Source organism: Alnus glutinosa, chromosome 6, assembly GCF_958979055.1.
Source record: "Alnus glutinosa chromosome 6, dhAlnGlut1.1, whole genome shotgun sequence".
NCBI classification, from domain to species: Eukaryota; Viridiplantae; Streptophyta; class Magnoliopsida; order Fagales; family Betulaceae; genus Alnus; species Alnus glutinosa.
The window spans coordinates 25,802,529-25,817,206 of NC_084891.1; the positions used below are offsets into that span (position 1 = coordinate 25,802,529).

At 36.3% G+C, this 14,678-nt stretch overlaps 1 protein-coding gene across 1 annotated transcript; it reads left to right on the top strand.

Moving 5' to 3' along the window:
• The first annotated feature begins 10,758 nt into the window (after window positions 1-10,758).
• LOC133871851 (uncharacterized) lies at window positions 10,759-12,829 on the top strand. Its single transcript, XM_062309292.1, has 2 exons — window positions 10,759-12,043; window positions 12,140-12,829. The coding sequence occupies exons 1-2, from the start codon at window positions 10,918-10,920 to the stop codon at window positions 12,403-12,405; spliced, it is 1,392 nt and encodes a 463-aa protein (XP_062165276.1). The 5' UTR covers window positions 10,759-10,917; the 3' UTR covers window positions 12,406-12,829.
• The last annotated feature ends 1,849 nt before the right edge of the window (window positions 12,830-14,678 follow it).

Below are 14,678 nucleotides of genomic sequence, written 5' to 3' on the forward strand. Positions count from 1 at the left end.
ACTTCTCGGATCAGTCCTAGCCGAGAAGGAGCCTCTCGGATCAGTCCTAGCCGAGAGCAAGAACAACTTCTCGGATCAGTCCTAGCCGAGAAGGAGCCTCTCGGATCAGTCCTAGCCGAGAGCAAGAAAAACTTCTCGGATCAGTCCTTGCCGAGAAGGAGCCTCTCGGATCAGTCCTAGCCGAGAGCAAGAACAACTTCTCGGATCAGTCCTTGCCGAGAAGGAGCCTCTCGGATCAGTCCTAGCCGAGAGCAAGAACAACTTCTCGGATCAGTCCTTGCCGAGAAGGAGCCTCTCGGATCAGTCCTAGCCGAGAGCAAGAACAACTTCTCGGATCAGTCCTTGCCGAGAAGGAGCCTCTCGGATCAGTCCTAGCCGAGAGCAAGAACAACTTCTCGGATCAGTCCTTGCCGAGAAGGAGCCTCTCGGATCAGTCCTAGCCGAGAGCAAGAACAACTTCTCGGATCAGTCCTTGCCGAGAAGGAGCCTCTCGGATCAGTCCTAGCCGAGAGCAAGAACAACTTCTCGGATCAGTCCTTGCCGAGAAGGAGCCTCTCGGATCAGTCCTAGCCGAGAGCAAGAACAACTTCTCGGATCAGTCCTTGCCGAGAAGGAGCCTCTCGGATCAATCCTAGCCGAGAGCAAGAAGAAACTTCTCGGGGGGTCAGATTTAACCCTCGGGTTTTGCAGGTTAGCAGGTTTTCAGAAGGAGACAAAGATCGGGTTTCCTTAGACATGGAATTCCCATTATTCAAGCAAGCTTCGGATAAGGGAATTGGGGGGTAACTGTTGGGGATAAATCCCACTCAACCCGATCCAAAGAGAAGATTCAAAAGTCAAATAGGTCCAAACAGATAAGAATAATGATCATATCAGAGGTCTAAGAAGATATCAGATCAGAAGTCTAAGAAGATGTCAGATCAGAAGTCTAAGAAGATATCAGATTGGAAGTCGTCTAAGAAGATATCAGATTGGAAGTCTAAGAAGGTATCCAATTAGAAGTCTAGTAAAGGATTGAAGTCCAATTAGAACTCGGACAGCAGTTCTAAATCAACAAGGAGCAGGAGTCCTAATCCAGGTTTGACTCCACCTCTATGCCTATAAATAGGCCCATACCCCAGGTATAAACTAAGTCTCAATTTTTATGCATAGAGCATTATTTCTCTCACAGAAGCTAACTTAGGCATCGGAGCGGGACCCCCGGAAGGGTCCCTAGGTTTTGTTGTTTTGCAGAGTTATTAAGAAGCGTGAAGAACATCAAAGGAACGTGCAGATTCACACCATACCGGAAACTGTACCAACATATCTGATCCTGGACGACTTGTTAATTTCTTAGCAAAAATGTAACATGGATGACAAAAGATAGCATCCTTTGATTCCGAATATTCCAACCAAGTTGACTATGTCTGAAACCAAGAAGCTTGAAATCGACGACGATGATTCTTCGGTCCTGAAACTGGATATTCTGTAGGTTTAAGAATAGGTTGACATGGGTCAGCTTTAAGATAAGCACGTCGCATTTCATCTTGTAAGTTTACAAGAAATTCCCATATTTGTGGACGTTTTCCTGGATCACGTTGCAAAGAGGTGGCATCAATTTCTTCAGGAATGATTCTTGGACATTTGGAAGGCCGTTCATCAATCACTGAAGCATTAAGATCCGTTGCTAATGATCTATTTAAAGGTGTATCACTATTAACCTCTGAATGACTCGCATATTTTTTCTTAAAGAATGAATCGATTGTTTTTTGTCTGCTCATATTTTTCTAAGCTGTAAGAAAAATTTATAGATTAATAAATTAACCAAAAAATACCTACAAATATAAGATTTTTATTAGAATTTTTTTTACTTATAATAGTTCTTATTAGCATTAACAACCAAAAAAGTAACAAAAAATTAACTAAATCAAAAAACCCATCAAATTATAAGGAAAAAAAATTCAATAATCAAAGTAACTATTAAAAATCTTAATTTAGCCAAAATAACAAACACAAAAAAAATATAAACTACTTGACAAATAAACTAAGCACAATTAATAGGGTACGAGAAAAATGAGTACCTTCCAGTGAAGCAATGTTATCTTGAGCTTAAGGAGTTTCTTAAAAACAAATCAAAGACAATAATGTGCTAGCTGAATGCTGCAAACCAATAAAAAAAAAGAAAAAAAAAAGAAAAAAAAAGAAGGCATACTTAATTTTCTTTTTTTGTGTATTTATTTTGTAAGCTTCTTAAGAATTCTATCTAGACTAAATATTGGAAAAAAATCAAATTAAATAATAAAAACAAATATAAAATTTTTTTATCATTCAAAGATAAATATTAACAAAGCATATTTGATTAATTGATTATTTTTTTACATTAATCACATAATCATATTTGAAATTTTAATCATTTGATTCCTAAAGAAATAAAAAAATAAAATCTCATATCTAAAATCAAAACCTTCCAGAACGTCTAACAAATCTATTGGTCTTTTTTGAAAAAAAATCTATTGGTCTCTTTTGAAAAAATCTCTCCCTGTCTCCCCAGTCCTCACGGTCCCACCCATGGTTAATGGTTTGATAGTCCCACGCATGACGCATCAAAGCATTGAAATCATTCGGTCAAAGTGGGTTTTTCAGTTTTTCTAATTTACACTTTCTAGGACTTTCTAAGCTCTATCATTCTGGCTTCCACAAAAGACAAATCCACAATATTTCTCATTTGAGTCATTTCCTCAATTTCATTTCTCCCCTACGCCTCCCTCCCTCAAAGTCTCAGACTCTCAAACTGTCAAACACAATATTTCCTCATCTCACTCCTCTCTCAAACACAGCATAGAAAAAAAATGGCGTAGATACTAGAGCAGATAACTCACGTTTGTGACGTCTCAGTGGTTCATAGTGATAGAAGACAGTGTCTCGAGGCTAGATGGACAGCCTGGACCGCGCGCTGGACGCTGGTGGTGGTGCGACGCAGCGTCGGGTGCGTGGAAGACGGTGGATGCACAGCCTCTCAGTCTCAGATCTCAGTTCTCTCCCCTCTAAGCCTCGGTATTTTCAGGACTGAACCACAACATTTTTTTTTTTCTTTTTTTTGGGGTTTGGGTGATACTTTTGACAGAGAGTTAGTGAGAAAAATTTGAAGGAGTTAGAAAACTGAAAAGCAATTTGGTTTGCCCCCTTTTCTCTTGTGGAGTGTGATTTTTTTTTTTATTGACATTTCAGTGATTACACATTTGCCGTGTGGGGAGGATTTGATTGTTGTCTCATGTCTGGTTATTTTTTTTTCCCTAGGACCTATCTGCTGCGTACTGCGTAGCTGTGGTTTTTTTTTTTTTCCTTGTTTTTGGTATGGCTTGCTGCTGTTGTTGGTTTTTTTTAAAATTATTATTATTATGATTTTTTTTTTTTTTTAAGATTTAAGTGCCAGAACGACAGGCTTGAGGATAATTTTTTTTTTTTTTAAGAAAAAAAAATTAGGGGGGGTTGAATTCATTTTTTGCAGGGGCCATTAGTGCATTAATAAAAAATAAAAAATAAATAAAATTTAGAAGTCAATTTTTTTTTGGGGGGGGGCCATAACCCCCCCCACCCTCCAACGTGCCTCCGCCCCTGGTAACTTAGGGTATATAGATAGTATATATACATTATGTAAATAATATTAACCCTCAAGTTGACATATATATTTTTTAAAGCATATATTTTGTATGTGTATATAGTACACAAATGTAAACAGGGACGGAGCCAGACATTTTAATGGGAGGGGGCCAAATAAATTTTTTTCTTAAGTAAAGGTTAAAGTATGAATATATATTAAGGCAAATTTTAAGTAAATTAAACATAACCCAGTTTTGATATTTTTATTATTCCCTTTAAATTAAAAATTAATAAGCAAAATTGAAAAGAGTTTTTTGAAAGAAAAAATATAAAAATAAAAAATCTCAGTTTCTGTACTAAAATTGAGAAATTTGAGTTAGATGAATTATGTGTTTCTCGACGTTCTCGCAACTTTATTTGAATGACATGGCTCTTAAAACTAACATTTTCTTACTTCTTTTGTTAGAACAACCCACTCTAACTAACACAATAGCCCACTAACTGTTATACAAAACACACTATATTCTACACAAAACAAATTATGCTAAACGCAACACAACAAATGAAATACATATCTTCTAGACTTTTCTAATGCCATCTAGCTATATTGAAATGAATTTCCATTTCATGTTATCTTTGGCCACACATCCTTAGAAAATTGAACTTTGTCAGGCGTGCGATTCCTCAAATCCACATCTGTCTTCTTCCAATAAACTGATTTACTAAACCATTTTCATTTACTTTGAACAAAATAACTTTGTAAAATTCCTTCCATTGTTAGCATTCTCAGACATGCATGTCCGTTGCTACCCGTGAAATATTAAAAGAAAATTTTTTGACAATGAAACTATCGTTCCAAATGAGATGAAACTAGTTAAAGAGATATAAAAGGGAAGAGACCAAGGATCGAGCCACAAAAATTTCTTATTATAGGCCAAAAAAACATTTTTTTTTATTTTTTTTATTTTACCTTATTATTTTTTTTCTCAAGAGTTGGGGGGGGCCATGGCCCCCACCGGCCCCCCCTCTCTCCGTCATTGAATGTAAACCCTAACTATACGTACATATACTATAAATAGTATATGTATAGGGATAAGGTTCAACAAATAAAGTATGCCATAATTAACACATGTATATACTATACAAGGACTTATACGAGATTTGAGTAAATGTTGAAAGTTAAAGGGAATTCAACTCGCCCTCCTTCACGGTGTGTTTGAAGATAAATGCAAAAACAGGCCACCTATGGTTTGAATTCATTACCGGCAGTTGAACACTAGTCTCCCTTTACTCGTATAGTTTCCAAGGCTCCCCCCTACTAGATAATTGGGATGGATATGTCACATGACCTTGATCACAGAGGGGGGAGAGGAGCTCACGAGGAACATAGAAATAAGGTCACATGTTCGACTTTATGGGCAACATGATCATGATCTGCCAATAAGTAATTATCTAGTAGATCAATCATGATCATCGTTTTGAACTCGATCAAATGATAGAGGCATGCAAATTTCTATCTCTGTAGGCTATGCTGGAATGCTTAGGATCACAAGGCCAACACATTACCATGTTCTATTTGACGAGGTTTGTTTTTCTGCAGATGATCCTCATGAACTTGTGCATTCACTTTCTTATGCGTACCAGACAAACACAATTGCGGTTTATGTATATAGTATTAATATATTGCAAATTATTATGTTTTTTTAGAGTATATGTTTTATATGTGTAGTACACAGCCCTAACCCTGCGTATATATACTATTATACATATTACACAAATATTAACTATAGTCATACGTATATATGCATGCTATATAAATACTAAATTAGGGTTAGAGTTTAAACTATAGTATATGCCAAAATATGTACGTAGTATTAATTAAAATTTGTATTTATTTTTTAAATGATTTATTTCACATGTAAAGTATTGGATTACTTTTCATAATTTTTCAAAAAAAATAAAAATAAACTTGTAATTTTTTTAAAAATTACAACAGTTAACCACGTGAATTTATGATACGTGGCCATTTAGTGACGTGATCATATTCCACGTGGCGAGATGGCCATATGTGATTCAGGCACATGGCCATGCGGCCACGTGGTTCACGTGCATGTGGGCCGTCGGGGCCACGTACCTGAATCCATGTGCCCGAATTACATGTGGCCATGTGCGCAAATACCATGTGGCAATCTGGCCACGTGGCTACAGTAACGAATACTGTAGCCACATGGTGAATTTCTTGATTTTTTGCAGTGTTTATTTTCCATTTCAAAGATAAATGAGTGGTATCAATCAATTTTATTTATTTATTATTATTATTATTATTTATTTTTATCATTTTAAAGTTAATGTAGCTTTTAAGATCAATTGGCTTTGAAATTGACCACTATTAAATTTTGATCAAATGGTTAATGTGGCATTGGAGTTACCATTTGATCAAAATTCAATGAGATATGATATGTTTATAACTTCTATACAATTCTTGTATAACTCCGATAATTTTTTTAAAAAAAATCAACCATTAAATATGTAGGACCCACATGTAATAAAATATATTCAATGGTTAGTTTTTTTTTAAAAAAAAAGCTGTTAGAGAACCATTATAAGTGGTAAACATGTACAAAAATTATATAGAAGTGGTAAACATATCATATATAAACTTTTAAAGGACAAAAAATTAGTTCATATTTATAGACCATTATAAGTGGGCTTACAGATGGAGATATGAAAAGTTTATAGCTTTTATACAACTTTAACAAATTTTTTTCTTAAAATCAAATATTGGATGTATAGAATCCACTTGTAGAAAAACATATACAATTGTTAATTTGAAAAAATGTTGTTAGAGTTGTGCAAAAGTTGTGTCAATAGTTATACAACAATCATTTCTCTTACAGATGCACAAACCATTTATTTATGAGGGAGATATGATGCACTGCTACCTCAAGACACAACTCTTGACCACTTTTGCCCACGTGACAACTTTTACTTTTACTTTCTTTCTTTTTTTGAAAAAAAAAAAAAAAAATCCTAAAGCTAGCTAGGGGACCACATGCCACATGGACAAGATGGTCAAGAGTTGTGTTTTGAAGTGACAAAATATCATATCTGATTTATGAGATATGATACGTTTACAACTTCCGTACAACTTTAACAACTTTTTTTAAGATGAACCATTAGACATGTAGGACCTATATGTAGAAAAACAGATTCAATAGTTAGTTTGAAAAAAAGTTGTTAGAGTTGTATAAAAGTTATGTCAAAAGTTGTACAACAATCATTTCTCTCTATTTATAGATCATTTATATATTCTTGCAATAGGGAGCCTTGAAAAGAAAAAGAAAATGAAAATGAAAAAAAGAAAAAAGAAAAAATAATGGCTTTCCGTATGCAAGTCAATATAATGGAGTGAATTTACGAACCCATCTCTTCACTTATAGCAACCCAACAACAACGGGTTGGAGGGGCGATTGCCTTCTTAGATTATTCTTAGTGAACTATTCATTTCAAATTTTTCACCAAAATTTGGTAAAAAATTCAAAAAAATCAACTTTAACAAACTCCCTATAATTTTTCTATTTTGGCTTTTGTAAGAATTTCACTCAAAATTTGGCTTACAAATTTAATGAGTTATTGAATATTTAATCATTTCTCTCTCATTTCACTTCACTTTTTACTTTTGATCTCTCTTCATTTGTTAAGAGTGCTTGCTTAAAACCAATAAAAAATTAATATCTAGTTGAAATATAAAAACATTTAGAGAGTTTGATGTAAGAAGTTTGTTAAAAGTAGTAGTTAAAATAACAAAAGTAGATTTTTTAGCTAAAATTTGGAGAAAATTTAGAGAGCTCATTAGTGATACTCTTAGTTTTGAAATTTAGGGGGAAAAAAAAGGAGAAGTAAAAAAAAATAATAATAAGAAAGAAAGAAAGAAAAAAATGGGAGTGCTTGGGAAGTCCCAAGTGGCTATATACGAGATGTTTATTTGTTTGTATGTAATAAGGTCACTAGTTCTATGCCTCAAAAATCTTAAAAGAAATCCAATAAAAGAGTTTGAGATAATATTGCCCTTAGGCTTCGGTGGATTGGCAATGGCATTGGGCTACCACCGCCAATACAATCGGACAAGGATCCTCTCCATTTCAAATGGGAAGGATTCTCTTCATTTAGTTAAATAAGGAGGATATAGTTGTCTTTTCACAATTGTACAGAATGTGAAAAGACAACTATACCCTCATTTTTATATTAAATGGAGAGAATTCTCTTTATTTGAAATGGAGAGGATCCAAATTCAACACAACCTTGTGTTCTCTTAAGCTGATAAATGATTCCTAATTTCGTACATCCTATATTTATAGCTAGAAGATCATTAAAAGAAAAAAGAAAAAAAAAAGAAAAAAAAAAAAAAGAAAAGACATTTATGGTTAAAAACAAAAATATTAACCAATAACATAAGACACAGAATACTAATAAAATACTTCAAATTATTTTGCCACGTCAAAATAGTGTTTTTTTTTTTACAAAAACAAAAAGTATCTTCTACAAATATTAACGAACAGCCATTATTACAAAAAGACCAATAATTTTGGAAGGCTAAGCCCTCAGAACGTGTAAATACTCCCTTGGTTATTATATTATATAAATAATATGGGATGATATCCTAAGTTCCACGAGTCACGACAATGTCGGGTGTTCTACACTACCTTATTGTATTCTAATTAATAGGATGGGGACATGGGGTGCAAAATAAGACCCCATTCTATGAAAAGGCAAAAGGCCACAATAATAAAATAAAAAAAATAAAATAAAAATAAAAATAAAAAAATAAAAAAAAGGGGGGGGAGGGGTAATTTGGGTAAAACACGATCCTCGTTTCCCAATAATTTGAGATATTAGTGGATGTTTATTAGATGCTCATTTATTCGTTATATAGGTCACTGGTCAGCAATGGTGATAACCTTTAAAAGAAATACAAAAATCTACGGCTGATTTCTTACCACGTGGTACATACTAACCAAAGTGATAAAGAAACTATGAAGAACGGAAATGAACAAGTGAAAAAAGTGTGGAAATTGCTTTAAAAAAAAAAAAAAAAAACTTGGTTTGAATACGCATCTTATTCTAAAAAGTCATTTTATATAATATTTTTTAGGGTTAAATACCTCATTGTTATTTGAGTTTTAAGTGTTTTTAAATTTAGTACTTGATTTTTAATTTGTATCATAGGTGGTACCTGAGTTTTAATTTTATTTTTTTTTTTTGCCATGGGGTGGCAGGCCACCCCCTCTTCTTTTTTATTCCCCAATTTTTTTTAATTGTATTATTTTATTATTTTATAAAGATTTTTATTTTTAAATTTTAAATTTTTTTTATATAATGTCACGTGTTAACCTCAGCGGTTAACATGTGATAGACCGTTAATTTTAGGATGGAAAAATCTAACAGAGGTACCAAATGAGTTTTTACGCCTAACTCAAATATCACATATGATACAAATTAAAATTCAGGTACCAATGAAATATTTAACCCTATTTTTTAAGGGGCCGAACTATGGTATCTCAAATTGAGACTAGTGCCACTAGTCTATAATTTGGGATTGGTGCCACTGATCTTAATTTTTCGGGTTTCAACTTCTTTATTTGAAGAAATATATTGTAAGAAACACACGGGTTTTTTTTTTTTTTTTTTTTTTTTTTTCTTTAGGGTCAGGACGATTCAAACCGATATATGATTTTTTGTTACCGTAAGACACAACTCTTGACTATCTTGCCCATGTAGCAAGGTGATCTCCTATCTAGCTTTAGGGTTTTTTTTTTCTTTTAAAAAATAAATAAAAATAAAAGTAAAAATTGTCACGTGGGCAAATGTGGTTTGGAGTTGTGTCTTGAGGTAACAATGTATCATAACTCATTCGGGCCACTAAAATTCATTGAGTAATGCTTATTGTACACAAAGTGTGTCAAGCAAATTTTTTTTTAGAAAAAAAAATAAAAATGAAGTGATTGATGCACAACAACATTGCACAACTTGTGCACAATACAAGACACATAAGGTAGGATTCATGTGGTGGGTTTCATTTATATAGGTCTCACTCATGTATATTGTGTTGTGCATAAATTGTATAATATTGTTGTGAAAAATATTTTTTCTAAAAAAAAATTGTGCAAAAAGTGTAGAGAGTGTGTGCCCGTTATGTAAAACAAGCATTCCTCAAAGTTCACCTAATTAACTGAGGTTTGACCCTAAAGTCAGCAAAATCGTACAACAAAGTTTCAAGTTTCGCTCCCTTGAATCTTTGGACGGTGGGGTGATCTTGAGTACGTGGGCCATTTTAGCGGATTCGCCGTACGGTATTTGTTTATTGCCAGTCGATGAAACCCGTGGAGTAATTTGAAACCCGTTTTGTCAAAAAGGCGAGACTAGTCTATCAAATCTCTGAGCTGTAATTATTTTTTCCAGAAGATTGGAGAATAGTCTGCGGCAAATGTTATAATGTTATTATATATATATATATATATATATATATATATATATATATATATAGATATCTTTAATACACTTTTCCCGCACCTCATCATTTGACGTTATTTTTTAATGTATGAATCAAGTAGGGTTGAAGCTCGAATTTGTGAATAACATTTACCTATAACATAAATATATAATATGTAATTATATAAAACATATTATAAAATATAGCACATAGCTATAGTCTATAAGTAATAAATTAACAATACGTTATTATATATAATTAGAGAGTATATGTTGGGGATAAATCCCACTCAACCCGATCCAAAGAGAAGATTCAAAAGTCAAATAGGTCCAAACAGATAAGAATAATGATCATATCAGAGGTCTAAGAAGATATCAGATCAGAAGTCTAAGAAGATGTCAGATCAGAAGTCTAAGAAGATATCAGATTGGAAGTCGTCTAAGAAGATATCAGATTGGAAGTCTAAGAAGGTATCCAATTAGAAGTCTAGTAAAGGATTGAAGTCCAATTAGAACTCGGACAGCAGTTCTAAATCAACAAGGAGCAGGAGTCCTAATCCAGGTTTGACTCCACCTCTATGCCTATAAATAGGCCCATACCCCAGGTATAAACTAAGTCTCAATTTTTATGCATAGAGCATTATTTCTCTCACAGAAGCTAACTTAGGCATCGGAGCGGGACCCCCGGAAGGGTCCCTAGGTTTTGTTGTTTTGCAGAGTTATTAAGAAGCGTGAAGAACATCAAAGGAACGTGCAGATTCACACCATACCGGAAACTGTACCAACAGTTTGGCGCCGTCTGTGGGAAACGATTATTCGTTCCTCATAAAAAAAAAAAGAAGATCCAGCATGGTGATGAACACACGTTCCGGAAGCCAGACCAATCGACAGCCCGTGGCCCCACAGGAACCGGCTATTCAGAATAATTTGCAGCCTCCACCGAACCCTCCCCCGGGGGGTGGAGATCAAGATCGCATAGCAGCGTTGGAAGCCCAGATTGAAGACTTAAATGCAGAATTGTTACGCATGAGGACGAGACAGCCCAATCCCGAGATGAACAGGGATGAGCGTGAGGAAGAAGATCACAATAGCAACATTAATCCTCGGAGGGAGGATGACCGTCAAGGAAATCTGAGCAGAATTATTGCCGAGCTGGAGAGAAGGTGCACGGACATGGAGATGGAAAGAAAGGACAAAGGCAGATCCGTAATGGTGGACAAGCTCCTAATGGGTACAGACTCACCCTTCACCAGACGGGTGGCAGACTATCAGCTTCCCGATAAGTTTAAGGTACCCCAAATTCTAAGTTATGCAGGAGACAGAGATCCCTTGGATCACCTAGAGAATTTCAAAGCTCATCTAGACCTTCACGGGACACCCGATGAAGTAGCATGTCGGGCCTTCCCTCTTACTCTTTCGGGGAATGCCCGAGACTGGTTCAGGAAGCTGCCCCCGAATTCTGTTGATCAGTTCAAGGAATTGTCCAAGATATTCCTAACGGAGTTCTTGGCTTTCCGGACAAGGAAGAAGCCTTCGGGATATTTGCTATCATTGCACCAGCAAGGCAATGAGAGTCTTAAGGAGTTTATGGCTCGGTTCAACCGAGAGAAGGCTACGGTCGAAGATCCGACCGAGGATATGATTTTTGCTGCCATTTATCAGGGAATTTCACCCGAGGAGCCTTTGATGAAGAAGTTGATCCGGAAGCAACCGAGTACCTTGCAGGGCCTCATGGATAAGGTAGAAGAATTCATCAATCAGGAAGAGACGCTGAAGTCTATGGCCAGTTCTAGACTACCCCGAGAGACAGCCCCAGAAAAGAAAAGGAAAGAACTCAAGAAAGCTGATTGGGAAGAGCAGAGGCAGGTAAAGAAGTTCAAAGATTACAACTTTACACCTCTCAATGCCGAGATATCAGAAGTCCTCATGGAGATCAAGAGAGATCCGGCGTTTCGGGAACCACAAAAGATACCAGGTGATCCTCCTTATAAGAATGCAGGGAAGTATTGTGATTTCCATAAACAAGCAGGTCATTACACCGAGGGGTGCGTAACCCTAAGGTTGTTAATAGAAGAATTCATAAAGAATGGCAAGCTAGTTCGGTTCTTGGGAGAGCGACGGAACCATCCAGGAAATAACAGGCCTCGGAATCATCAGGACTATCAGCCCCGAGATCAACAGCCACGGGATTATTATCCCCGAGACCGTCCTCAGCTAGACGAAAGGCCTCAAGAGAATGCTCCCCGAGATGACATAGAAAGAAGAGAGGACCGAAGAAGCAGAAGCCCACAGCATAGAGAGCCGAGGCAACAACAGTATCTGCCCGTGATCCCATAAAAAGGACTCTCGGGAATTTCAGGCTTGCTTTTATTTTTTAGTATTTATATTTGCAAAGAACTAGAATTTTATTTTTAATTCAGACTAGACAGAAAATTCCCCAGATTTTGGGAATAAGTATTTTCAGAATAAATGAATAAAGCTGACTTAAGCATCGGAGTGTTCCCGGTCTAAGGACCAGGAACCCGTTGATGTTGTTTCTTTTGCAGGGAAAAACTCTCGGATCAGTCCTAGCCGAGAGTCTCGGATCAGTTCTAGCCGAGATCAAGAAGAAAGGGGGGTCGTCTCGGATCAGTCCCAGCCGAGAGTCTCGGATCAGTCCTAGCCGAGATCAAGAAGAAAGGGGGGTCGTCTCGGATCAGTCCTAGCTGAGACCAAAACTTCTCGGATCAGTCCTAGCCGAGAAGGAGTCTCTCGGATCAGTCCTAGCCGAGAGCAAGAACAACTTCTCGGATCAGTCCTAGCCGAGAAGGAGCCTCTCGGATCAGTCCTAGCCGAGAGCAAGAAAAACTTCTCGGATCAGTCCTTGCCGAGAAGGAGCCTCTCGGATCAGTCCTAGCCGAGAGCAAGAACAACTTCTCGGATCAGTCCTTGCCGAGAAGGAGCCTCTCGGATCAGTCCTAGCCGAGAGCAAGAACAACTTCTCGGATCAGTCCTTGCCGAGAAGGAGCCTCTCGGATCAGTCCTAGCCGAGAGCAAGAACAACTTCTCGGATCAGTCCTTGCCGAGAAGGAGCCTCTCGGATCAGTCCTAGCCGAGAGCAAGAACAACTTCTCGGATCAGTCCTTGCCGAGAAGGAGCCTCTCGGATCAGTCCTAGCCGAGAGCAAGAACAACTTCTCGGATCAGTCCTTGCCGAGAAGGAGCCTCTCGGATCAGTCCTAGCCGAGAGCAAGAACAACTTCTCGGATCAGTCCTTGCCGAGAAGGAGCCTCTCGGATCAGTCCTAGCCGAGAGCAAGAACAACTTCTCGGATCAGTCCTTGCCGAGAAGGAGCCTCTCGGATCAATCCTAGCCGAGAGCAAGAAGAAACTTCTCGGGGGGTCAGATTTAACCCTCGGGTTTTGCAGGTTAGCAGGTTTTCAGAAGGAGACAAAGATCGGGTTTCCTTAGACATGGAATTCCCATTATTCAAGCAAGCTTCGGATAAGGGAATTGGGGGGTAACTGTTGGGGATAAATCCCACTCAACCCGATCCAAAGAGAAGATTCAAAAGTCAAATAGGTCCAAACAGATAAGAATAATGATCATATCAGAGGTCTAAGAAGATATCAGATCAGAAGTCTAAGAAGATGTCAGATCAGAAGTCTAAGAAGATATCAGATTGGAAGTCGTCTAAGAAGATATCAGATTGGAAGTCTAAGAAGGTATCCAATTAGAAGTCTAGTAAAGGATTGAAGTCCAATTAGAACTCGGACAGCAGTTCTAAATCAACAAGGAGCAGGAGTCCTAATCCAGGTTTGACTCCACCTCTATGCCTATAAATAGGCCCATACCCCAGGTATAAACTAAGTCTCAATTTTTATGCATAGAGCATTATTTCTCTCACAGAAGCTAACTTAGGCATCGGAGCGGGACCCCCGGAAGGGTCCCTAGGTTTTGTTGTTTTGCAGAGTTATTAAGAAGCGTGAAGAACATCAAAGGAACGTGCAGATTCACACCATACCGGAAACTGTACCAACAGTATAAATTATAATTTATGTATAATGTGAGCAAGTAGTAAGTCTAATAGACCATATATAACTAATTAACTATATTATAAATATAGTATATAACTATTATTAACCATGTGTGATGTATTATATGTATGCTTATATATATACTAATATACTAACTATTTTAATATTGTTATATGATAACTACTAATAACTTAATATGTTCCCTTCAAAAAAAAAAAAAAAAAAACTTAATATGTTAGTTTAACATATTAAATACTATTATCAAAATATTATAGTTAATATGCAATACTATATTTACTTAGCTAATATATTATATGCTTATTTAATATATACTTTTTTAAATTTTTATCGAAATGACTTATATCTCATAGTTAACTACTTAACCATGCTTATGTAGGTAGCTAGTTGGTTAATAATATTAAGTTAGTATATATTTACCAATTAGTTAATAACTTAATATTTAGTTAATACTAAGTTGCTATATGTTTATACACACATGTTATGTGTATATATGAGTTAGACTCGCAAGCCTTAATCGAGTCGAGCGAGCGAGTTGTGTCAAACACAAATAAAGCATATCACCTATTTCTTAAAA